Raw genomic sequence first — 17137 nt, 5'->3', positions numbered from 1 at the left:
TATGCTGCCACAGCCATTCATGTCAAACATTACAAAACGTGTACACATTAGATTAGCAAAGAGGTTTATTACTATTGTATTTCACATGGAAAACGTTACATATCATCACAACTAGCTATTTGCATATTTTACAGTCTCATTCTCTGTCCATGTGGAACTCATTGGCTTAATGTACTTGCCAAGCCTATAGACATTTAACTACATAGATCAATATGAGAAATCATGTGAAACATTAGAATATTTAATATGTTCATTTTGACACAAGACCTCTATAGAAAACATGTAAACAAGACATTTTCAGTTGATAACGTGTCAAAGCCCATATTCCCAAAGAAATATGCATTAATCAAATGACCACAAACCAACTAACACTTGATAAAAATGGGGCCTTTGCGACTCCAGGGGTCCTTTTTTATGAATTGCAATTTGATAAGTGTGATATGAAATAACATTGGATGTTACAAATATATATATTCACTGTCACAGAATGGAAATCCATGTCTCCATGGGTTCTATCTACAGTACACAAGATGTGTTTTCAGTTTCTTTTTTGCCACACGTCTAACATGCTGGTATGCACCAAATTTTGTTTTGTGTTCAAACACCTGTGACACCCTGTTACATATGGGCTGTATGTAACCACTAATATAACAGCTGTTACGGGTTGCAAGGTCGACTTCGAAGCAGGTTGTCCAGGTCAGTCTTGCTGATAGTACCATAGGCCTGGGAGTAGCTGCCTAGCTTGGCTCGAGGGTCACCTGCAGCGGCCACGTTACAGTTGCTCTGAAATACTTTCTTGCTGAATCGGGGAGGTGGCCGAGCCTCACGAACCTGAGAGTTTGAGCGATGGTTCTACACAGGAAGAAAATAAATATTTAATGCATCAAAAAAAACAAAAAACATATGCACCATAAATTAAATATCCATATATTTTCATACATTATGTCCATATATCAGTCATATTTTCCATTTGCTGAGGTGCAGAGGACTGACCAGGCGAGCAGAAGTGACGTTCAGTCCCACGGACAGAGTTGACTCATCCTTGCGAACCAGCGGATTGTTCTGGGTTTGGGTTAGGGTCGAGGAGAAAGAGTGGTTATGGCCTGCAGGGGCTGAGCGACCACGCTGGAGGATCTGGTCCATGGACTAGTGGAAGAAGGGCAATGAAAGAGAGCAAAGAACAGAGTGAGCCACAAAAAGAGAGAATATAAGAAGCAACTTTTAAAAAGGGCATGAAAGGAAAAACACCAAGATTTCAGTACATCCCAGTAAAAGATAACAAAGTGTAATAGTGAAGGGACTGAACTCTGTTGCTTACTATATTAGTGTTGGTGCCCTCTGTTGGTGATGTACCTACACTTTCACTACTGGTCTGTCCAACTAGTTTCCTGCTGGCTGCAGTAGAGTGGTAGTAATGAGAAGCACCGGCTGGACTCCGAACAAAAGCATCTGAATGAAAAAAAAGGAGAGTTTGTGTTTTCTTTTTCCTTTCTGAGTAAATCTTTCTGCCTGCTGTAGATTAAATGCATGCAGCTGTATTGTTTAAATTTAATTTTGTAAGTGAAACTAGGGCTAGGTATTGATCACATTTTTTTGAGAAAAGTGCTGATACTTAGTTTTACTACAGATAACAAAACAAAACTTAAATGTCTAAACAAAGGCAACCCTTTAAAAATGTTCCCCAACTAAAAATACTATTTCATATTATCAAAACTTTGAATGACTGACTTTAAATTCAGTCAGATCCAAAAACGGTCCTACAGGGAACCAGTAAGTAAAATCAGACATACTTGGTATATGTGTGATGGGGTTATATGTGAGTTTTCCCAAGCCAGGACTAGCTGAGGGGCTCATCTTCTCCACAGCAGGCGGGGTTGATGTATTCGCAGGCCCAAATTTGGTGACTTCTGCATGAGGAGGCACATGGTTTGTCTCATCAGTCTTTTCACATTGAGTTTTTGCCTCATGGTCACCATTCCTATTGTCATTCGCTGTCACCAGGTCCCTCTCCCCTTTTTCCTTCCCCTTGGGCTTATCCTTACTACTGCCACTGCCTTCATCCTTCGGTTGGACCAGTCTCAGCATCCCCTGATGAGTTTTCTTCTCCAGCATCATCTTGAAAAAGAGGAATTTCATTGCATTTAAAAGTCTGATCATATCAAAATGTTATTATTCAAATATATGTCTGTATAATATGGTCCCATGTGTAAAAAAAATAATCAAATATTGCCTTCTGGACATTTATGACTCATTTTGTACCTCATAAAGTTTGTTGCGGTATTGAACGACAGATAATTGCACATCATCATCCACTGCCAGTACTACATCATAATTAAGAGCCGGCTCTTTGGCTGGACTATGAAACCTTCAGGAAGCAGAGGAAACAGTTAAGGATACAGTAAATGACTGCTGTATGACACTAACAATGACATGATGATACAAATATTGATCTCTCTCATCTAGATGTAGCACAGAAAATACAATAAATAATTCATTCTAACTGTTCAACAGTGAAAAAAAGGCTTAATTCAGCTGTGAGGAAAACCTGATCACAACTACTAATCCATGAGTCTATTTGGATGTATGGTCCTTAATACCTGGCTACATATGGATGCTGGAGGGCTTGCTCAGCAGTCAGCCTTTTGTCTGGGTTAAAAACTAACAAACCCCTCAGCAGGTCCAGAGCATCATGAGGCACAGACGGCTGGAGAAGATCATCCAAAGGCACCTGTGGTCTGATAAGGCAGGAAGAGAGATTCACATACAGAGAAAGCAGAACTAGAAACAGTAAAAGATAGATGGTTATCTCGTGGATGTTTTCTACTAACAATTATTCTCCTTTTTAAGTACAGACAGATGATGCAGTTTACAGAATTACAATCCTGTGCAAATCCTACAAACCACTTCAGGCAAATAGATTCACCCAACTAACTCTCACATCTGTACCCTGCAACACATATTCAACACACCATTTGCAATGAGGCAGTCTGTTTAAGCTGTCATTGCTTAGTTTACTATTTTGCTTCGACACTGCTGATTCATTGCTCACTGCACAATTATCACTGCTGCTCAGCCCCGCCTCCACCTGCAGGCTCTGATGATCATCAACACAGTGGGAGGGAAGAAATTTGTTATCGTCATTCCATCAGTTAGCTCTCTGCCAGGACAAGGTCAGAAAGAGGCTAAACATGAATAGTTCACATTCTGTTTTCATCTATTAATAAACTATTCTATGAGAGTCAGCTGAATTAAATGCAACAGGTGCATTGTTGGGTATTTAGATGACAAGGTTTACACGTACATTCACAATAAGAACTTCTCTATTGTAAACATGCCCTTTGTGTAGGAGGATTTTCACAGCACAAATACAAAAGAAAAATATTTTCTTACTTTAGTAACATTCTCTGAATGACAGAGGATCCATATTCAGACTTGATAGCGAGGATGTCTGGAAATCAAATTGCATTTAATTAAGTCATTGCAAATATGTCCTTTACTTAAAAGTAAAGAGTGAGCTGTTTGAATTGATTTATTTTCAAGGTCTTTAGTCACCATCTGGGCTTGGGTGTGGTATGGCACTCATGATCTTCTCTATTTGGTTGATGGTGGATGTCCCAGGGAAAAGGGCTTTTCCCAGCAGCATCTCTCCCAAGATGCAGCCAAGGCTCCACATGTCCACACCCTTTGTGTACCTTTGGACGAAATGTGTCTTTTCACAGCCTTGTACAATCATAATCACGTATTGCATTGTTGTATAACTAAGACTTCTCTGCCTTGTATGAAAATGATTTTCTTCATGACTGCTGAATCAACTGTTGCAATGAATGAATACAAGCAGCAGATACTGACGACAGATGCTCATCACAGCTGATACCTTGTGGATCCCAGTAGGATCTCAGGAGCTCGGTACCATCGCGTCGCCACATACTCTGTCAGCGCTGGATTCCCACTGTCCTCTTGGATTTGGTTGAGCGATCTGGCCAAGCCAAAATCACACAGCTTGACAACACAGTCAGTGTCCAAGAGAACGTTGGATGGCTGTGGGAAAAGCAGATAAGAGAAACAATTCTTCACAAGGACAATGATTGTTTGATTTTCATGTTGCTAGCCAGAGGTCAAACCGAGCAGGTATTATGTCCAGCACCCAGCTTGACCACGTTATGAAAACAGACATTGTACAAGGGGTGACAAGAAGGGTAAATTCTCTTCTCCAGAACCATTTTGTGCAGCCATGTCAGCAGATTTGCTGCAGACAGACAGACAGTATTGGATGTGCGATGAACACAATATTTTGAACATATTGTCTAACATTTTCTGCTTAGTATACATAAATAAATGCTTTGTTCATTCAAATATTATCCTATATTTTTTACATGATATTATGCATTTACACAGACCACAAAACAGAGATTAATGACATAATTAATCATTCATTAAATTAATTCTTACTCTCCACATTATAAACTTGCCATCATACCTTCTTGTCCCTGTGTATAACGTTTCCTGAGTGCAGATATTTGATGGCTTTAAGGAGCTGGTACATCACATAACGTTTATGAATGTCCTTCAGTAAGGTGCCTTTCTTTATTACTGCATGCAGGTCAGTATCTGGTACAAAACAGAAAGCAAAAACCAATTACCAATATTACCAATACTGTCGTGTCAACCAATGAATGGACTGTAAATATTCCTCAGCAATACAAATCACAGTCATCTTGGCACTGAAATTTCCATGAAGTTGTTGAAACACATGCTCCTCTATAATCACACACACACACACATACGTAAACACAATGATCTGAAGCCGGCAGAGTCCCAAAAATGAAATCCAGAGAGAAACAGTAGAGGTCTGTACTGTGGTGCTTGTGTACAGTCATGGATTAGACTGCAGAGAGGCCAATCTGTGGACTCAGCAGTACGACAGTGACAGTGCAGGCAGCCAAAGGAAGCAGAACCCCCCCCACACATACACACACACACACACACACACACACACACACACACACACACACACACACACACACACACACACACACACTCTCTCTCTCTCTCTCACTGTGTGTGTTGGAAGATTTAATTACGATTATTTGTTTGTGTAAAACTCACCCATATATTCAAAAATGAGGTATATGTCTTTATCGTTTTGTGCTCTGATAACATTTAGAAGTTTGACAATGTTGGGATGATCTCCAAACTCCTACACACAGAGAAAACTGTTTTAGCAGTAGAAAACACATGTAAACACACTCTAGCTACCGGTTTGACCCTTAATAACGTGCAGATTTTGTGTCAAGGTTGTGTACATAACAGAGAAAAGCTTCAGTACAGCTTACATAATGGTCAGGACAAACCCCATGACTACAACACTGTTTCACTAGAAGATGATAACAGCTGATTAGGGGGCAGTGGCACAGCTGAAAGTTATATATAAGTAGGTCAGAAGATTAAATGTGAAAGAGGAATATGTAACACAAGAATGAAGAAAACAATGAGACAGCTACATTGTTTGCTGCTCAAAGTCTTTGGTGTGTCCCTGAGATCTAATTTATTTCAGGATACTGATGAAGTTGCAGTAGAAAACTACATCCCTTGATGTTTCAATCATGATGCCTTGGTGAGTCTTTTGAATACTTAGCAAGAGCATCAAAATTTTACAGGAAGCACTGCAGACTGTTATTTCCTCTGCCATGTTCATGAGGACGTATGCATGTTTTTCCATTTTAGATATCCTTCATAGGGATGTAAAATTACAGCACAAAATTTCACCTTGTAAAAGTTTACCAATATGTAATTTTTACCATGTTTTACTAGCAATAGTAATATTACTCGCTTTACCTGCATGTCACTATTTAGCTGTGGCTCTATTGCCATTATATCCATGGCATTAACTGTTAAGGTATCAAGCACTTTAACCTTTAAACACAAATTACATATAACTAAGGAGTTAGGAGCACTCTCAGACACAACAAACAGTACTGATAGAAATAAATTAGTGAAATTGAGACTTTGACTCTGAACTGAGCAGTCTAAACAAATAACTGATCTCTATTACAAATTTTATTACCTGGAGAAACATGATTTCTCTGAATGTCCGCTGCAAAAAGACAAGACAAAAAATACAGTCAACATGCAGCAATAAACTAGGCACATACAAGCCATCTGCTCTGTTTAATCATTAACTAAACTCGAGATATACTTTTTGTTTGAATTGACTATACCTCGCAGGCATATACAGCTGACAATAGATCAAAAGTAGACATTACTTAACTTTTTCGGGGGGGTAGAGGATATGATTAAAGGTAAGAATGTTAAATAATTAATTAATTGTCACTTAATCAGACAGACAAAGTACACACCTGGGCATCTGTCCTGTTTCTGAAGGCATCAAAGATCTTCTTCACAGCCACAATCTCACCTGTCTGTCTGTCAACTGCCTTCCACACAATCCCGTACGCCTGAGACAGAAACAGGAGGCTCAGTCGTCACATAATCATGATAACAACATCAGAGTGATTGTTACCCTTACTTAAATTCATGTCAAGCATTAACAAAAAACATAACCAACCAACAAAAATGTAAAGGAAAACTAAGATGGGGAAAAAATGTGGTCAGGGTTGTAGCCAAGAATTTAGAAATACTGAGGTTTTAAGTCTAAGCAACCCTTAAACCTCTGGATCATTTTCAAGAGATCTGAAAATTCAGTAAAACATTCTGTTAATCTGGATTTATTTATTTTTAGCAACTTTAAGTCATTCTTCTGTTATATCATATCTAAAAGTGTCCAAGAGTTTGAGCTTAATTTCCTTTAAGATCTGAAATCTGTTTTCTAAGAGTATTTTCTACTTTTCCAGGAGTGCTGATGGTTGCATGCATTCTTACATTTGTTTTTTTCATTATCTTCATCTTTCTTGGCCTTAAAAAAGGTCAAATTTAAGGACACAGAGTATTCAAAAGTAGTAGTATGTGTCTTTTTATTTAAAAACAGACTATGCGTAACTTTAAACTACAACCAATATAATAACCATGTTCCTAGAAAGACGGACAGAGGGCATGGCATCTGTGCCCTCAGTGTTGGTGCAGCTTAAGCGTTGTTTGCTGTGAAGGGAGAGTCAGGGCGAAGATGAAGCCAGTGAAGTCAAGCATAACAGAGGCATCAGCGGGGCAGACATAGATAAATATTTACAGGGAAAATACGGGTAGAGAAAAACAGAACAATCTTTGCTGCTGTAAAGTGATTTTTATGACTTTCTACAGCTGATTAATACAATGCTATTGAAATGTGTTGCCTCCCTGAAGCATCACTGCTCAGGACACCTCTTAAACCGTCCAGTCAACTGTAAACAGGTTCAGCAGCTGTGTAACATGAGTCACAGCCACCCTCAGGTATGCCTAGTTAGCCAATATGACGTGTGTACGTGGCAGCTAACCACCTGGCCACTAAGCAGCAATTTGTGAGTCTCTGTGGACAGTGTAGGGAAGAAACCCAGCTGTTTTTAGTCCTGTGGCGGCTGTACCAGTGGAGAGGAAAAACAAAAGACTCTAAAGGGAATAAGTGTCCTCACACATCAGCTGATCAGCAAAGAAAAGAGTTTGTCCTGCCAAAGTAAATAAACCCTTGCTTACAACACTTCAGAGCTTAAGTCTGGAGAATTTGAGGAATTTCTCTTGAGGCCAAAGTACAATGAGAACTCTAATAGAGTGGTAAAGATTCATTTTCAGGCAGAAAAAAGATGAGGAAAATAGTTTTTTTGCTGCAAAATGAAATAGCAGAGAAACTGTTTGGTGACTTATGAAATGTCTGCAAATCATTTACAAAAGTTAAAGTGAAAGTTCACTCAATTGTTAGGTTATTATTGTACAGCATAAGACACATTCACTTTCATTCCTATCAAATCCATTAAATTAAAGATTTCAAATTGACTCACCCCTTTTCCAAGTCTCTTCTTGATTTCATATTTCAAAGAGATATGCTCCTCCACCTCTGACACGTTTGTTGATTCATATTTTTTGCTCATTTTCGAGAGTTTTTCCTTCTTCTCCTGCTCATACACAAACCATCACCACACTGGTTACTGAAAGATGTACTGAGCGTCCAGGAAACAGGTGTTAAAGCAAGCAGCTGGTAGCAATGAATGAATAAAAACCAGTCCAGTCAGAACTACAGCATACTATTAAATGATAATCTTCAAGATGCACAGAGAAAAAAAACAAGAAAAGAATGTTTGTGGTTATCTTTGTTTCTGGTGTCCTCGACGTTAATTACTATTCAATCAATGTTGCGCGAGGAGCAGGTAAGTTTGTCACTTCTGTCTCGTGACTGTCAATGAAACACACGCGCTCTAATAACGCAGTAAATACTCTCTTGTTGTCTAATAAAGCAGTAAATACTCTCTTGTTGATGGCCAAGTTGATAGTCAGGTCTTACTGTTAGTTTGGGTACTCCCACCACACCGCTACAGCTGCTGCAAACTGACGAGCCGTGGAGTTTTGTCATTATTTGTCGCCATGGCAACGCTGCTGAGTCCTCTTAAAGGAGCAGCAGTATTTTTGAACGGTGATCTTTTAATTTTTTGAATAAATATGGGGCAAATAATCTTTTTTTTTTTTTTTTTTTTTGTGGTATCAGCTGCACTAGGAGGAGGCACAAAGGGGCTGCTTTGCTCATCATGGCCCCCATTAAAATGTTTCACTTAAAAAGTCAGTTCAAGGCAGCCTGACTTCATACATGTAAATAATTGAAAACAAAAAAAGGTCAAACAACACTATGGCCTCTGTCATTAATCAACAATGGACAACCGTTTATTATAAAAGGTACTTCCAGAGAATAATCAGTTTGTTTCCTCTACATTAGAGAAGATTCCTTCAATAAAGTAAAAAAAGGGGGATTGAAACAACAAAATTATAAGGTCATAATAAATACAAACCAGGCAACTGACCCAGGCCCAAAATTCCTAGGTTCTGTGCATTGGTTCTGGAGATTTGATTGCAAATTTGACAGCCACAGACTGAGCTGGCTCTTTTAATCAGTCTGTTGAGTGTGTTCTTGTCCCGCTCAGAACATCCCCCTACCCAACACGCCACTGTATATGAGACCACAGATGCCATCACAGAGTCAAAGAAGGTTTGCAGCAGTGGCCTGTACACACCACAGCAATGGTTTGGTAACAGTATGAAAGATAATGTATTGTATTGGCAATGATAATGCTCTAGCTAGCATACCAACATGAATACTAGTTGGTCTGTAGGCATATTTTGATGCTAACATGACTAAATGTAGTGTGCTGCACACACTTTACAACACATTAATAAACACTACATCAAGCAGCCTTTTACCAGCCTGATACAAATATACACCCCATATATATATATATATATATTCTCTCAATATTCATCTCAATCACACACACAACACAGGAAGGAAGTTGGAGTTACATTTTTCAACTTTATTTCTAAAAAGGAGTTACATGCTTTTTATTTAAAAATCAAAACTATTATTTACAGTGATAAATCTGAATAAATATGTTGTCCCTAATGGTGTTTGAGGATTGACACATATTTAGTAAGCAAAATGAGGAGGGGCGTGTGTCCACCTCTTTTTTGCCTACTTAATCTGGCCAAACCCTCACTTCTAAAGAAAAAATGGATTAAGCATGTTAACAGAAGTCAGGGTGAGAAAATGTACAGAATAAGAAATAAAGAACATAAACCTTTCTTTCCACTTTAATTTCAATATAATGAATATGGTCCAAATCATTATTTCAGCTGCATATTATTTTTCATTAACTGACAGACACAGCAGATTTAGCGTGTATCAGCCTCTTTTGTTCTACTGAATAGACAAAAAGTACTGTTAGCAGGTCTACATTAAACACTTGTGTGAAAAAAACATGGTACACAGAATGAAAAATGCAAACCTGACCTCAAGTGGCAAGTAGAGGAAACAAGTAGGGTACCAAAAAGAAAAAAATATATATATCGATTACTCTTTCCAGTAAAATAAAGGCTTTGGCTGTTTCTTTGACATTTTCTTCATATGCAGACTTTATCCAGTACAATTGTATTGTGCGGCTCTGTTGGTGCTCTGCAAAACTTAAGTATAAAATTAGACCTTTTTTTGATATTACAGTAAAAAGTTACAAGTAAACGGTTTTATCAAGGGGAGACTGAACAGCCAATATTGAAGGATTTAACACACAAGCTAGAAAACAGGCCAATCACAGCACAAAGGAACCCAGTGGGCAATAATGCAGGCAGAATGATGTACCAGAAACAGTGGACTATACAAGGCGGGGGAGTTTGAATAGTACAGAAAATCAATTAGGGCATAGTAAACAAATGTAAAGAGAAGAAATAGTAGGATTATGAGACAGAAAATCTGTCCAGATGTAATTCAACTCCTTACATATGACCATAAGGAGAATGTCGAGTGTTTCTTTTTCTTTTTTTAACTTAACAGGCAAAGAGTCAGGATCTATTACGGACAGATTCTTTAGGAAGAGTGGAGGAAGCGGTTGAAGGCATTGTAGGCTGACTCCAGGTCGAACAGCATCTGACGCACCTGATTATCATCCAGCTCATCTGAGGCCGACATGCTGCTGAGGGTGGTCAACCTGGCGAGGAAAATATCAAGATGATGACATTTATGACTACAAATCCATTTCACACCTATGAATTAGAGACGTGAAGCTGAGTTGTGGTCTTACTTATGAGTACTGAAAAATACTGAAATACTGAAAAATCATGAAAAAATAAAATGATGTTAAATAAGGTAGCAGGATTGTGAATGGTATAAGTTTTAGGACTATACAGTTATTGACCTAGTTTTTGTTTGACACATACCACATACTTAACCCACATCAAATACAGACAGTTTTCTGCACTCCCCCCCCCCATCAGAGCAGCTGCATGTGAGTCAGTCTGACACATGCATATATAGCATCCTGTACTGAACTAGCAGGAGGCTTGTTACTATCAACACTGCAAACTCAGTGGCCCAGTGTAACTAACCAGAGGCTGACTTTGTCCTTGGCCTCTGAGTCTGGAGGCATGTTGCTCATTCTGTTCATGGTTTCCATCAGCTCCCTCAGGTCCGGTTGAATCTGATCCAAAGACAAACAATCAGTTAGTTATCCAGTTAAGCAATTGTTAAACACAAACATAAGTCTGCTGAATATTTCAGTTTTACACTTTTAAAAAAAGACAATTCACCTCATCCATGGCTCTGATCTCCAGTCTCAGCTTATCCATCACAGTGATAAACAGCTAAAGGTTAGAAAAAGTGTGAGAAAGTGACAATGAGACAAAATTTCAACAGTTTTCTGGCTTTCCCTGTCAGCAAAACAAAGAGGTCACACAGCCTCTGCATGTCTGTCTGCTGATTTTATTAGTCTGAACGGTTATATGAGCTTAGATAAAAAGTTGGCAGTGGATACAGCTGGCATTACTCAATCACATCTTTCAGTGACTGATGGGCCAAATTAAGTGAAACCACTTCAGCCACTTAGTGCTTCAACTGAACACGCTACATCATTTGATCTAAAATAAAAGTGCAACCATTTTTATACTGGAGCAAAGCCCAAAAAGCCTGCACTGACTGAAGATATATGAGATGAGAGAGGACGTACAGAGACTATATCTGCAATGCAGCGGTTCAAGTTGCCCTTGTCATCCTTGATGGTGATTGGTCGATCCTCCTTAATCCTTTCCATGGCTAGTGGGCAGTCAAGCTAGAAGACAAAATGAAAAAAGCAAGATCCTTCATAATATAAACACAAAAGAAATATGTGTGCATATATAAAAACTCAACACAACCCAACACAACATAATCTAGAAATCAGAACTCACTCTGTACTTCCTGCAGAAGTCATCGATGGAGCCGACATCGGAGCCCTGCACCTGTTTGAAAGCAGCCTTATACTGAACCAACAGTCTGGAACAGGAAGCAGTGTACCTAAACCAGACACGTTCTGCATATTAATAAAGGCATGCATTGAAAATCACAGCCAGCATTTTTTGTCCAATTTCTTTACAACTCACTCATTAGGTGTGACGCAGTCTTTGATGTAAGCTTTCTCCAGGGCCTGAAGGGTCTTGACGACAGCAAACAACTCGGCCATGTTATCATACCTTAGGAACAGGGTTAATAACAAGGTGTTATAACACTGGTCACTAGGGCTGGGCAATTAATCGAAAAATAATCGAAACAGACATTTAGAAACTCTAATTGACTTAATCTTGCTCATGTCAATTAATCATGGTGTTCACTGTTGCCATGACAGTAAAGGTTGCATATCTTTAAGGAATTTGAAAACTTGTCTCCAGTGATCATTTTAACCCAAACCATGATCTTTACATAGTTCTAATCAAGTGGGTTTTGTGCCTAAACTAGACATTTACCACAGCGTCACACCTTAAAACATCATTATTTTCACTCCATAAAGATACTCATGTGCGAAAATATCACAAAATATCATGTGAGGGCAGTGTAAAATAGAAAAGTAAAAGAATCTGAAAATACCTAATTGTTCATCAAGGGTAGAGATAATCGTTCATTAATCGTAATCATGGTGAAATGTTCAATTAATCGTGATTTTTTTTTTTGCCATAATCGCCCAGCCCTACTGGTCACAATATGAATCCCTGGCTTACTTCTTATTCATGTAGGACAGATGACTGGTAATATATTCGACACTTACTTCTCTCGTTCTCTTGCATTTTTGTACAATTTCACTTCCTGAAAAAGAAATGATTTGTGGTGATGGCTTTGCTGTGACTGACAAGTGGAATATCACACATTCCTGATACTATTCCTAGTTTTAATTCAGTATTAATGAAAAAAAGGCATTACTAGCAGTCATAAAAAATTATACATTTGATTTTCATTCTCGGTTAATTTCATTGGACACATAAAATAACTGTATTTATGTCTTACATGTTAATATTAGGTTTTTAAAATCCAATATGCCAAGCTTTAATACAAATATTCAAGATTTACATTTACCTCATATAACTCAGGTTTATTGGCCGGCGCTGTTGGAGAAAAAATAAATGCAAACTATGAGAGACATGTACAGATATTTATTCATGAATGAACTGTGTCTGTACAGTCTGAGTACCTAGTTTTTAGACATTAGATTAATGTGAGTATCTTACCTCCTCCTACACCTCCTGTGACTGGTATCCCATGGAACATGATGTTGGTGTATCAGGTGATCTGAAAAAGCGTAATATCACATTAAACCTAAGCTACATAAACAAACTGCAAAGCAGCAAGATCTGTCCCTTTATAACTGAATTTAAGAATAACAATAGGAACAGTGCTTCCAAGACTTTAGGATGACTTAAGGACATTTACCTGATCATCCCTCATAGCATGTAGAGTCAATAAGTAAAGTTACATTAAAACACAACTTTTAGCTCCCTGGTGACAGACAGTGTGCAGAATACACTGACACAGTTATCCCTGAGGCAGGGTTAACACCTCATCCGGAACAAAGACCACCTCAACCATCTTTATTCACTTTTCTGAACTAAAATATCAAACTTCTGGAGAAGAGCAGGACTTAAATAAATGCCAAATATTTAACAAGTATTAATTAAGGACATTTATTACGATCTTCAATCAACATGATAAGAGATGCATCAGCATTCAGGTGGCTTGTCATCTCAGCTTAACAATTCTCAGAGATATATTATGATAACACACCACAATGTAAACAATTCAGCAGAATGATGTGAGTGCAGTTTGACACTATAAGACTGTTTTCACATTCATCTGATCTGAAATGGAAAGTTTCTGTGCTCAGTGAAAATGTGGTTTTAAAGGATCGGCCAAAGAGCGGAATCTGTGACATCAAAAATAGTTAGGGAGTCATTCGTGGTTCAAACTTTAACTGTGTGGAAACTTAAAGCATCCAGAGCAAAAACACTGAGAATAGACTTTACAGTGAAGTTGGAGACATCTTGTGTTCAGAAGTTAAATCTTTAGGATGAAATATATTTTCATATGAATAGATTTAAGTTTTTTTATTAACTAATTTCACTTGTGTGTGGAAAAACCATACGAGACACGAATTATATATTCAAAGTAAAATGTTTTATATACACATCATAAAACATGCCTGAAGAGGATCTTTAATCATTTGGTGCCCAGTGCCATGGGCTACATGCTCTAGACAAGTTTAGACTCTAAACTAATGAACGCCACATAAATGTAGTGCCATCCATGAGAAAGAAGACTTTAATCGCTGATCAGACAGCTGATCTGAAAAGTACAGACTTAATACTGCTGACACGATACACAATGTAACAGCACTGAAATTTTGAATTCAAATAATGTTTTTTCTTGACATGAACATTTAAAACACCTGCCACCGCCTGCCGATCACCAGTCTTCGGTGCCTTGTTTTGCCAAAAGCAGCTAGCCCGAAGTTAGCTGTTGCAGCTAGCTCGTCAGCACTTCCTTTATGATTTACTGTGTCTAGGACTGATAGGCAGTGGTTTATAAACACTGAAACCTATGTGCGTGACCATAAATGTTTTAAAATGTCTTATATCTGTTATAACTATTTCAATATCAGTGTTTAATCAACGAAATAATAAACATTTCACTCACCTCCTCTTCGGTAATAACTGCTGTGACGTCAGTGTAAACACACCCTCCTGCAAGGACCAGTGGACGTCAAAATATTAGGTGTCCGTAAGTGCCTTAATAAAAAGGACTGCTTCTTTTATACAGTCTATGTTTAAACCACTTATGCCGAAGTATTAAATATAACTAGTATATTTTTGGTATATGTAAAGTGTTAAAGTAGTGGTTGCTGCATTAAAATACATCTTTAAGGCTTAACCACATTTAATGGTTTTCATACAGTCAGACGCCACCGGCAGCCCGTCGTCGAGGCGGGAGACTCAAACAAACAGTGGAGCCAAAACATAGTTAGCTGTGCTAGATATGTAAAAGTTCGCTCAAAAGAAGGCGGAAAACATCCCTGTTCAACGTTATAAGGTCAGTTAACATATGATGCGACAATCTGAGAGATTTGGCGAACTATAGTAAAAATTGTGATTAATAAACATTAACGTGGTCTGTTAGATAAATTTGCTAATTGACACCAGTCACGCAGAGTGGTCAGAGTGGCTTTAGCCACCAACCAAAAATGTTTAGCAATCAGGACCATCAAAAGATTAGTCTTTGATGCAGCTGTAACTGGATAAATTTCGCTGTGGCTTTCTCACAGCTCCTACCCTCTTATTGAAAAACTGATTTTTTTTGTATAATATTACATCTCTTTCCCTCAGTTTCCACCATGAAGACCTCCAAACCAGTGCTAAAGGCCTCTACTCAGGAGGAGTGTGGTGTGTGGCTGGACACTGTGCAGTTGAAAGCTAAAGCTAAACAGGTAACTGTGGAAAACAGCCTGAAATTTAGACTATAAGTGGCCAGTTTGTTACTAATAAACTCAGAAACTGTTCATAATACAAACTGCTACCCACAGTATGATTGATTAGTAGTAACTTCATCTTATCAGTAACCTCTTACATTATTATTACACTTACAAAGTGTAGTAGTTGGACAATAATTTATTTTGCGATTTTTGTTTGTTTCAGAAAAAAGTAGTTCGTCCCATTTCTAAACTGCTGAACCCGTTTGTTGAGGGTGGAGGATACAGTTTGGCTGTGGCGCTCAACTTCACTCAGACCAAAATAGAAATGCCGAAGACCAAACAGGCCTCCATATCAGCCTTCTTTGCACCTAAATGCAAAGGTAAGTTTGTACAGCTCTGCTGCCATCAGGCTGCAGGGACACATTAGGATTATTATTATCAAAATTAGTTGACTTGATTGAATGTATGAATTGACACAGCTTTTCATTTTGTGAATGCAATCCTTTCTTATTCCTTTAGTTCTCAACAAGACGTCCTCATCTGATGCACCAGTATGGTCCACCTCATCATCTACGTCAACTGATCCCTCACCTGTAGCATCTGGTACAAAGCGCAGATGTGATATGGACCATGAGATGTCTGATTTTTATAACTCAGAGGACCAAAAAGAAAATGTTCCTGTGGATCATGAGTGGAAATGTAAAAATGTGACTAAGCCTGAAGCAGCAGTGGGGCAGGAGCAGGATGAGGCAAACTACTCGCCTCCTCAAAACACGTACTGTGAATTTGAAGAAGAGCAGACTGATGAGATGAAGCTACCAGAGAGAAAGAGAAGACTCATTGAAACCTCGTCATTGCCAGGTGACAGTCAGCCTCTTCCACAGGCGTGGAGTCAGGACCCATTGATCACATATGAAAGTGAATTTGACCTGACTAACCAGAAATACACCACAGCTAAGGACTTAAATGACTATGAGCCAAGTTTCCTGAACAGTTTGCAAAGTGAGGATGCCTTTGTAACTCGGATGAATTCGGAAGGGAAAACCTCAACTCAAAAAGCCTTTAAAAACTTTTCTTCTTCTCAGATAGATGATGAGAAAGCATACAGCTGGTCATTGTCTTCTAACTCTCCAAGCGAGCAGTCACCTCTCTCGAACTGTAAAAGGACAGAACCAAAAACTGCATCACCTCCAAAAAATATCCCAGAACACCCGAAGAGAAAGGCTTATAAAGAAGAGAGCCTTGACTCCCAGTTCAAGTGGACGAAACCAAGAACCTCCCCTTTAAAAAAACGAGCAGCACAGCAGCAAGGCAGAGAGGTTGACGAGGACAGTCTGGCCATGCTGTTCACCCAGGACTCTGAAGGCTTCAGGGTGATAGCACACCGCAGTCTGCAAGCCAGGAGTCCACTTAAGGATCAGAGTAACGTGAGCACTGGGACGGCGAAAAGACGTTTTGCTTATAACTGTGTGTTTGAGGATGAGGAAGATGATTTTCTCTTTACTCAAGATTCTCAGGGAAATATGGTGATCAAACACTGAGAGGACACTTTGAAACTCAGTATCAGACATTTTACTGTATGTGGATTGTTGATCTGTAGTGTTTTTAAACACATTTGTACCTCATGCACTAGTTGTCAAAGCTTGAAACTAATTGTCAGGATTTTACTCTCTCCTCTCTGACCATCTTTCTTTATCTATAGATCTTTAAAAACATCCTTTCTTTTCTTTCAACACTGCACTATTTCTTCC

At 38.6% G+C, this 17137-nt stretch overlaps 4 protein-coding genes across 4 annotated transcripts in view; 1 reads left to right on the top strand and 3 right to left on the bottom strand.

Annotated features, from left to right (window-relative positions):
- The window catches only part of LOC128373685 (beta-2-microglobulin-like), a 65207-nt gene that overhangs the window by 20160 nt on the left and 27910 nt on the right, over nucleotides 1–17137 (bottom strand). The gene's annotated exons all lie outside the window — the stretch shown is intronic.
- On the bottom strand, nucleotides 62–8027 carry mapk15 (mitogen-activated protein kinase 15). The gene is made up of 14 exons (XM_053333840.1): nucleotides 7926–8027; nucleotides 6357–6455; nucleotides 6065–6094; nucleotides 5107–5197; nucleotides 4478–4608; nucleotides 3875–4038; nucleotides 3553–3692; nucleotides 3391–3448; nucleotides 2598–2735; nucleotides 2260–2365; nucleotides 1791–2115; nucleotides 1319–1449; nucleotides 994–1146; nucleotides 62–852 (listed from the first exon to the last, which is right to left on the bottom strand). The coding sequence occupies exons 1-14, from the start codon at nucleotides 8013–8015 to the stop codon at nucleotides 658–660; spliced, it is 1851 nt and encodes a 616-aa protein (XP_053189815.1). The 5' UTR covers nucleotides 8016–8027; the 3' UTR covers nucleotides 62–657.
- Nucleotides 9429–14658, bottom strand: vps28 (VPS28 subunit of ESCRT-I). The gene is made up of 10 exons (XM_053333830.1): nucleotides 14615–14658; nucleotides 13153–13213; nucleotides 13001–13029; nucleotides 12696–12733; nucleotides 12037–12126; nucleotides 11845–11950; nucleotides 11625–11726; nucleotides 11209–11262; nucleotides 11008–11099; nucleotides 9429–10610 (listed from the first exon to the last, which is right to left on the bottom strand). The coding sequence occupies exons 2-10, from the start codon at nucleotides 13190–13192 to the stop codon at nucleotides 10490–10492; spliced, it is 672 nt and encodes a 223-aa protein (XP_053189805.1). The 5' UTR covers nucleotides 13193–13213; nucleotides 14615–14658; the 3' UTR covers nucleotides 9429–10489.
- Nucleotides 14910–17055, top strand: LOC128373900 (uncharacterized). Its single transcript, XM_053334095.1, has 4 exons — nucleotides 14910–15007; nucleotides 15301–15401; nucleotides 15610–15766; nucleotides 15906–17055. Exons 2-4 carry the CDS (start codon nucleotides 15309–15311, stop codon nucleotides 16925–16927), a joined length of 1272 nt encoding a protein of 423 aa, XP_053190070.1. The 5' UTR covers nucleotides 14910–15007; nucleotides 15301–15308; the 3' UTR covers nucleotides 16928–17055.

The sequence above is a fragment of the Scomber japonicus genome, chromosome 15 (assembly GCF_027409825.1).
Source record: "Scomber japonicus isolate fScoJap1 chromosome 15, fScoJap1.pri, whole genome shotgun sequence".
NCBI lineage: Eukaryota > Metazoa > Chordata > Actinopteri > Scombriformes > Scombridae > Scomber > Scomber japonicus.
Note: the sequence above shows the minus strand (reverse complement) of the source record. Positions and strands in the feature narration are given on the sequence as shown.

Bases quoted from the DNA above. Each gene is read 5' to 3' on its own strand.
- mapk15 (XM_053333840.1), bottom strand. From the start codon at position 8,015: ATGAGCAAAAAATATGAATCAACAAACGTGTCAGAGGTGGAGGAGCAT. The intron at 6,095-6,356 runs GTGTGTACTTTG...GTCTTTTTGCAG, and splicing joins GAAACAGGACAGATGCCCAG to CGGACATTCAGAGAAATCAT. The intron at 4,609-5,106 runs GTGAGTTTTACA...GTTTTGTACCAG, and splicing joins CCTCATTTTTGAATATATGG to ATACTGACCTGCATGCAGTA.
- vps28 (XM_053333830.1), bottom strand. From the start codon at position 13,192: ATGTTCCATGGGATACCAGTCACAGGAGGTGTAGGAGGAG. The intron at 12,734-13,000 runs GTAAATGTAAAT...TTTCTTTTTCAG, and splicing joins ATAAACCTGAGTTATATGAG to GAAGTGAAATTGTACAAAAA. The intron at 11,263-11,624 runs GTACGTCCTCTC...TCTAACCTTTAG, and splicing joins GCATTGCAGATATAGTCTCT to CTGTTTATCACTGTGATGGA.
- LOC128373900 (XM_053334095.1), top strand. From the start codon at position 15,309: ATGAAGACCTCCAAACCAGTGCTAAAGGCCTCTACTCAGGAGGAGTGT. The intron at 15,402-15,609 runs GTAACTGTGGAA...TGTTTGTTTCAG, and splicing joins TGAAAGCTAAAGCTAAACAG to AAAAAAGTAGTTCGTCCCAT. The intron at 15,767-15,905 runs GTAAGTTTGTAC...TTATTCCTTTAG, and splicing joins CTTTGCACCTAAATGCAAAG to TTCTCAACAAGACGTCCTCA.